Below are 8643 nucleotides of genomic sequence, written 5' to 3' on the forward strand. Positions count from 1 at the left end.
GTCCCTTCCCGCCACACACTGCTTGCTAGTTAGCTGGGTAGCTTTCGTTTTACTAATTTACACTTAGCTAAAGTGAGTTGGGATTTACACTGACGCTAGACATTTCACTTGCATACTGCAGGAGGGAAATTAGTGATTCACCTGAATGTGAGTTCTTAGGTTGGTGTTCGATGTCTTGGACGTCGACAACAGTTTGGTTTTCGGATTACAAGGCAGACATCTGAACACGTACTTTTTATCTGAGGATTCAGCAAGTCTCATATATGTCTGAAGATAAGGCCACGGTGTGGTAGGGTCAGTTGGCTGATCTTCTCGCTCTCCTCCTGTCTCCTCCTCCATGATCCTTCCCGTGTGTGTGTGTCGTTCTGCGAGTGCTATGGCAAGCCGATGAGGCAAATTATCGTCCGTACAATAACGTGCAGTTCCAACCTGTATTTTACGCGAGCGTGCGTTTTTTACGTCACTGCGCGTTTCAAGACAGAACGCGCGGTGAAGTAAAAAACGCGCGCTCGTATAAGTTCCACTGCCGTACGCATGCGCATGTTTCGATAGATACAGACAGGAGAGGCAAAGTAGAAGCTCGCGCATTAACATGTCCAACCAACAACTCTGATTGATTATTCTTTCAAAATAGCAAACCTGGTTTCATTTCTTAGTTATGTCCTGGATTTTGTAGCGTTTGTGGACGCTACGTCGCTAGTTAATCAAAAAAATAACGTCACTACAGGAAAGTTACTTGATTCATAAAGCAGCGACGCTACGGTCAAGCTACTTGAAAATGTAGTTTAACTAATAGCTTTGCTACATGTGGCGGCGCTACTGCCCATCACTGCATCTGACAACAATCTTGCCAACACATTATGTGTATGTGCTCCTTTAATCCGACGAAATGCCATTGCAGCAGAGTGTCTCTTTGACACGTCAGTTTTGTTTAGCCAGTGGATAGTGATTCCCATAAATGCCTTGTTCACAGCTGACCAGCAATCTGCTGTTGTGCACACAGCATCGATCTCAGACAGTTCACTTTTAAGTTGAGATATGTTTTCTTTCAATTTTTTATTTAACAGTGTTTGTACTTGTTTTCTTGTTTTGATGGCACCTGTCTGGATGGCTGCAACCCCTTAACTAAGTTTATGAACGCTGGGCTTTCCACTTTGCTCAAAGGCTGCAGGTCTCCAACAATAAACTGCACCACCAGGTTGTTCATCTGCGGCTGGGAGATGACAATGGAGCCGCTACTGTACGCAGTTATTGGAATTTGTCTCGAGGATCTGTCCTGACTGTCTTTTGTTTTTTTTAGTTGCTTGCACATACCTTGAGAGGCTAGCCGGGTGCTTTAGTTTTATATGCCGTTACAGATTTGCTTTGGATGTTACTGAAGTGAGGATTTTTTTACTGAAAGTCGGCGGGCAAAGTTTGCAGAAAAATGTAAGATTGTTGCCATCATCCTCATCGACCACCTGGTCATAAAACTGTTTTAAGTGATCATACTGCTGCTTTGTCGCCTCCACGGTTGCCTCCATGCTGCTGTGGCTTCCACGCTGCATTTTGTTTTGATGACGCACGCGGCTGTAGACTACGACACTGGTAGCTGGTGTTGCCTGATTGGGTGTTTTTCCCGCTACATATTAACACCTGTTTACGGTGTGATTTAGCCGGGGTTTCGCCTGGAGGGCTCTATAGAAATTTGGCAACCTATTGAACGAAGTTGAACTGAGAAAGCGTGCCGTTCACAGACACCAGAATGAGCGAGTTCACAATAACGTTCATCAGGCTGTAATACAGTACGTTCAGTTCACGTTCGCCCAAAATATGAACGAGTTCATGAACTTTCGTTCAATGAACGCGTTCAGGCACAACACTGACTAATGGTTGCCTTCTTCCCCTGACTCTCCGCAAACACCAAAATATCACAATAATACTCAACCATAACATCCTGAATGTTACGGGCGCCGCCGTTTTGATTTGCTTGGTCCCGCCTTCAATCCCAGAGAGCAGCAGTACCACAGATCGTCACTAGGAGGCGAGGAGCAACCAAGGAACCGAGATAGCGTGGTGTGTAAACGATCGTCAGAACGAGGCTCGGCTTGGTTAACTGATCCAAGCTCGGACTGGTCTCGGCTCAGATCGGTTTAACAAGGGTAGTGTAAATGGGGCTAATGGGTCTGAGGATCTCATCTCTGTACCTAATGGCTGTCAGACTACCTCTGGCGAGCACATGGAGGGCTGTGCCGCTCCCCAAAGAAATGCCACCCCACCCTATTACTGACCCACTGCCAAACCGGTCATGCTGGAGGATGTTGCAGGCAGCAGAACGGTATTCACGGCGTCTCCAGACTCTGTCACGTCTGTCACATGTGCTCAGAGTGAACATGCTTTTATCTGTGAAAAGCACAGGGCGCCAGTGCCGAATTTGCCAATCTTAGTGTTCTCTGTAAAATGTCAAACGTCCTGCATGGTGTTGGGCTGTAAGCATAACCCCCACCTGTGGGGCCCTCATACCACCCTAATGCAGCCTGTTTCTGATTGTTTAAACAGGCACATGCACATTTGTGGCCTCCTGGAGGTCTTTCTGCAGGCCACTGGCAGTGCTCCTCCTGTTCCTCCTTGCACAAAGGTAGAGGTAGCGGTCCTGCTGCAGGGTTGTTGCCCTCCTACGGCCTGCTCCACGTCTCCTGGTAGCGCCTCCATGCTCTGGACACTACGCTGACAGACACAGCAAACCTTCTTGCCACAGCTCGCATTGATGTGTCATCCTAGATGAGCTGCACTACCTGAGCCACTACCACTCGAGTGAAAGCACTGCCAGTATTTAAAAGTGACCAAAACATCAGCCAGAAAGCAGAGGAACTGAAAAGTGGTCTGTGGTCACCACCTGCAGAACCACTGCTTTATTGTGGGTGTTTCGCTAATGGCCTATAGTTTCCACTTGGTGTCTATTCCATCCACACAGCAGCAGGTGAAACTGATTGTCAGTCAGTGTTGCTTCATAAGTGAACAGTTTGATTTCACTGAAGTGTGATTGACTTGGAATGACATTCAATTCAATTCAATTTTTATTTATATAGTGCCAAATCATGAAACATGTCATCTCAAGGCACTTTACAAAATCAAGTTCAATCATATTATACAGATTGGGTCAGATTATACAGATTGGTCAAAAATGTCCTATATAAGGAAACCAGTTGATTGCATCGAAGTCCCGACAAGCAGCATTCACTCCTGGGGAACCGTAGAGCCACAGGGAGAGTCGTCTGCATTGTACATGGCTTTGTTGCAATCCCTCATACTGAGCAAACATGAAGCGACAGTGGGAAGAAAAACTCCCCATTAACGGGAAGGAAAACCTCCGGCAGAACCAGGCTCAGTATGAACGGTCATCTGCCTCGACCGACTGGGGTTACAGAAGACAGAGCAGAGACACAACAAGAGACAAAAAAGCACAAAAGCACACATTGATCTAGTAATCTGTTCTACATTAGATTGTGTTGTTTAAGAGTTCCCTTTATTTTTTGAGCAGTATATTTAAAGTTTATTGTACCACCTGTATTAAATACTTAATAAACAAAAATTGTGGTTTTCTCACACATTATTAAACTTGGACATATTTAAAACAGGAACCTATAAGGTTACTGAATAGAAACAAATAAATTGAATAGCCCAAAATATATGAAACACTAATAATCCCCACAAAAGCCCTCACCATCAACTGAGCTTTTTGCATCATGTTGGTAGAGGAAAACTTCACCAACGCTTGAAGGTTAATTCAATTCAATTCAATTTTTATTTATATAGCGCCAAATCATGAAACATGTCATCTCAAGGCACTTTACAAAATCAAGTTCAATCAGATTATACAGATTGGGTCAGATTATACAGATTGGTCAAAAATGTCCTATATAAGGAAACCAGTTGATTGCATCAAAGTCCTGACAAGCAGCATTCACTCCTGGGGAAGCGTAGAGCTACAGGGAGAGTTGTCTGCGTTGTCCATGGCTTTGCAGCAATCCGTCATACTGAGCAAGCATGAAGTGACAGTGGAAAGAAAAACTCTGCATTAACGGGAAGGACAAACCTCCAGCAGAACCAGAACCAGGCTCAGTATGAACGGTGTTACTGTTTTCACCGTACTCCGTCTACGGTGAAACACCCTCGGTGGACCCAGCTCTTTTTACCCAGTCAGGCGACCCCCACTTACTCATTACCTTGAATGTAGGAGGCATAAAACAGACAAGTATACTTTTAGTTATATTTTATCTACGTAAAGACAGAGAAACAGTTACAGTCACACCGGCGCTGATGGGCTCTTGATCGGCAAGAAGCCCCGATTGCTCATCACACATACATTATATAGGGATCTAGGTACACACCCATGCAAGGGCTGTACACATCCAAACTGTGACATCAGCAGAGAAACTGTGTCACCTCCGGGGTGGTATCTGATAGATATGTGCCAATCTTTTGGGTCAGTGCTACATACCCAGCCATCACTGCATCTCAAGACGTCTTAAGATGTGTCTCAAGACACATTTGCTGAGATGTCTTGGTAAGTCAAGACGTGTCTATAAGACGTGTCTATAGACATGGTCTTAAGATGTCTTGAGATGACTTGAGATGTCTCAAGATGTCTTGGAAATACGAAGATGTCTTGAGATATCTGAAGACGTCTTAGAACTAAAATTTAGTAAAATATCATAATCCACTATTCCTTAATAATAGTTTACAAATTATTTGTTTATATAAAAGAATGACAAACCCTATATGACACACTGAGTATTTAATAATAAAACATAGGGAAAAACAGTTCAATGTATTGCAATTATTGCACATACTGTACATGTTAAGAGGGTTAGGTTTGACATCAAGTTACGTGTGTGTGTGTGTGTGTGTGTGTGTGTGTGTGTGTGTGTGTGTGTGGTAAGGTTTACTTTGTATAAGAGTGTAGATATACATTTCTAAGAAACAATTTGTTCCTTGGATTGTGAATTATTTTTTTTTCAACTAATTGACAATACTGTCCATTGGTGGCAGCAGACTTTGTCCCGATCCAAAGGTTTTCAATTGGCTCCCAGAAGCATTTGTGGTGGAGGAACAGGAGGGTGTCAGTGATGGCTGATGTTGGAAAAATGATTTTTCCGCCTTCTTGATACTGTTTGCAGCCTGTCAGTGGGTCTATTGTGCGTTGCAGCAAGAAAGTGGTACCCTCAAACAGGACCAGTGGAATATCTGGGGAGATACATTGTGCATGTAGCTATGGGATAAAAAAATTATCGCTAGTAAAACTGTAACTTAACAGAGAGACACAACAAGAGAGACAAACTAGCACAGAAGCACACATTGATCCAGTAATCTGTTCTACATTAGATGGTAATAGTGGGTGATCTGTCTTCCCTGGATGATGTCACAGCTAACAGAACACCAGACCAGATGTACCTACTATGAAGAAAAAAGAGAGAGAACAAAAAAAGTTAAAAGCTGAATTGATGACAAACAAGGAGCAGACATTATTCACAGACCAACGCATTTCAGCTTGTGGTCTTCAGGGTCATTCCTGAAGAAGGCCACAAGCAGGCTGAAGCTTTCGTCTACCAGTTCATTGACCCTCTTCATGCACCTTGAAAGTTGGTGAAGTTGTTCCAGAAACTAATGGATTTCTTTTTCGATCATATTACAATTTTTTTGTGTAATGCCCTCCATATTTCTGTCATCACACCCCTGCCTTCTGGGCACATCAGTGAGTTTTGGTTGAAAAGTTGACTTTGCTTTGACATGCAGACTGAATGAGAGCTATTAACCTTTAATCGACAATTAACCGTAAGTTGATTGTTTCCATCCCTACTTCCTACATCCTTTTTTAATCCTTACTTAGCATGGGGCTCTAATTAGCTTTAGACACTGTCAGGCATCTAAACCATGCATGCCTTATATTTGGTAAACCTCAACATATGACTCAGATTTAGGAATGTGTTGTCACAAAGCATTTTGTTCAGTTCAGTTTGCATTCCATTTACACTCGATAGTTCGGTTACCAAGCTCGGACCGGTCTCGGCACAGTTAAACAGGGCTAGTGTAAACGGGGTATAAGTCCGACCTATGCTGTCTTCTTGCCACCACTCACTGGACCAGAGTCGTACCACAGGTTTCCTCACAACTTCCCCATACGTCATTGAGCTGTGAAAGGGCAAGAGAACAAATTAACAGCTCTCCTAAAAAGGTGGGTTTTAAGGCCACATTTAAAAGCATCCACAGTCTATGGGGTCCTCAGGTGGTCAGGGAGAGCATTCCACAGCCTGGGAGCAGCTGAGCAGAAAGCCTGATCTCCCATTGTACATTGTATTTTCCCTGGGAAGCCAAAGCCTTGGGTTTTAAATCGTGTGGCTTGTAATGGAAAAGTATTTTTTTGTGATTAGACTGAAAAATAATACGCTGTGACACATAATTGTGAAAAAGATTGATACATTGGGAAAAAAATTACAAAATGAAGATGTGGTTTACTTTGCATTCAGCCCCCTGTATTCTTGCACCGCTATATAAAATCTGGTGCAAGCTTTAGAAGAGCCTTCTTGGTAAAGAGTATCCCTATGTGTAATTTAAATGCGCTTCTTGGAATGTTGTTTAATAACTTTTGTCAAAGAATTGACCTGGCTGCGGTCACCCCAGGTTCTTTTCCTGAATAATGTGGTGTTTAAGTATGTTGTAGACTTCTGTAGTAATAAAACGACTCGAAACAGAAACTATATTTTAACATATTTAATCTAAAAAGCAGAGGGATGTTTACAGCTTCAGTACTGGGCTCTGATACACCACGCAACGGGCAGATTTCTGGACGCCAGAGAGAGCCCTGTTCATTACTCACACATTAAGTATGACCCATTGTGTACACTCATTCAAGGGCGTGCACAGTATATCAGTGTTCCTTTCATCTCATTGGTGGAGAGGATCATACTATAATGTAGACGTGTCCTATTTTACACATCTTCCCCCAATCAGTCATTCAATCCAATCTAAGTATGTCAGGTTCTGTGTCTCCAGAGTCTGTTAAATATCTGTAATTTCCATGGTAACTGCCTTTCTCGGTCTAGTCTCTGTGATCTTATAATCCCTAACACTGTCCCCTGCTTTAAAGTTCTGAACACAAACTAAGATTTCTGCACTGGATTTTAGATTCAAGAGGATGAATCTAGGGAGTGCTGGCCTAGTGGTTAGAGCAGCGCGCTTGCACTCAGAGAAGGAAGCAAGCACCCGGTTCGATCCCCAGTGCCTGCACTCTGAGTCCTTGAGCAAGATTGCTCCCCGGGCGCCGCACAGTGGCAGCCCACTGCTCCCCTACGGGATGGGTTAAAAGCAGATACCACATTTTGTTGCTTGTACTTGTGACAGTGCAATAACGATAAAATTGAATTCTATTAAATTCTATGAACACAAATACAAGCCACATTTTTCAGACGTTTGTTAAAAATGTTGAAAACTGTTACATGCTTTATCTCAAAATTATGTACCAATTAACACATAAACTCCCAATAAATACTGCTGTAATGTAATAGGATGAGAATATGTTTGCAAGGCTCCGGATGCCATAACTTGGCTATTGGTGGGACAGTGAGGGTGACAGAACTTTTCTTTCTTTCATTACTGCAACTATAACATTTTATGGGAACTGAAGTGCTACATTTGAAAGTCCACTGTCTCAACATAAACATAGAAACACATTTAACATGTCTTTAATCTTGGATTATGTTGCAGGTATAAATACTAATTGATTCTGAGGACGGAATGCACAGATATAAGGAAATGCACAGCTTTATACTTTATCTGTATTTTTGTACAAAACAACCTTTTTATAGGCCTGAAAATTGTTGTGGAGAAAAGTGGGGCTTTTATTTGAGCAAGGTATTTTTACATCTTGAGTAAAACTATACTTTGAAAAACAAGTTTTGAGCATAGAAAATGTCATTTTATATAGTAATCCTGGATAGTAAAAGCGATTTTGTCAGTTTTTACTAAACATACAAAGTATTATTTTTATTTCACACTCTAGGTTATGGTTATATTCCAAACTTTTGTTTCTGTTCAGAGAAACTTCCACCAAGCAAAAATTGGAGATGCGGCCTAAGGACTTCAAGAAGGAAGGTAAAATCTGTACACTGCGTACAGAAGATGACAACGATGATGAGGATAACAACACCTGGAATGGAAACTCTACCCAACAGATGTAGAACCTTGTATGGCATCAAGTTGCAGCTCTTCCACACCCTCTGCCCCTGCTTTGTATGTTATTGGGATTTATTTTTTCTTTTTCCTACTCTTCTTTCTCCAACCACAGCACTTGCAGCTTTGTACTTTGTCTGCATGCTAAAGTAAAAATGGTCAGTTCAGTTCCATTTGAGCTTAAGATGAGTAAAGAAGTCCTGAATATAACAGGTTGAATGGTGCATATTTTGATTAATATCAGTTGTTTTGACACTTTTTTTGGTCCTTAATTATTGATTTGGTAAATCAAATAAAAAGATGCCAACCAGTCATTGGCAACTTATTGTGTCTGCCATCAGATTTTTTCAAAAAGAACAAACTTGCATCCTAAAAAGCCTTTGAAGCTGGATTTACAGAAATGCCGCTGGGAGTGGAAGTGCCCCTCAATCCTGG

The 8643-nt window shown here is 42.2% G+C and overlaps 1 protein-coding gene across 6 annotated transcripts in view; it reads left to right on the top strand.

The window, feature by feature from the left end:
• Positions 1-8540, top strand: part of ubxn4 (UBX domain protein 4) — a 133972-nt gene extending 125432 nt beyond the window's left edge. For all 6 annotated transcript variants that reach the window (XM_036138760.1, XM_036138758.1, XM_036138761.1 and 3 more), the window contains one exon: positions 8075-8540. In XM_036138760.1, the coding sequence (XP_035994653.1) occupies positions 8075-8216 (142 nt within the window). In that variant the 3' untranslated portion in view covers positions 8217-8540. The remainder of the gene's footprint in view (positions 1-8074) is intronic.
• The last annotated feature ends 103 nt before the right edge of the window (positions 8541-8643 follow it).

The sequence above is a fragment of the Fundulus heteroclitus genome, chromosome 7 (assembly GCF_011125445.2).
Source record: "Fundulus heteroclitus isolate FHET01 chromosome 7, MU-UCD_Fhet_4.1, whole genome shotgun sequence".
In the NCBI taxonomy this organism is placed as follows: Eukaryota; Metazoa; Chordata; class Actinopteri; order Cyprinodontiformes; family Fundulidae; genus Fundulus; species Fundulus heteroclitus.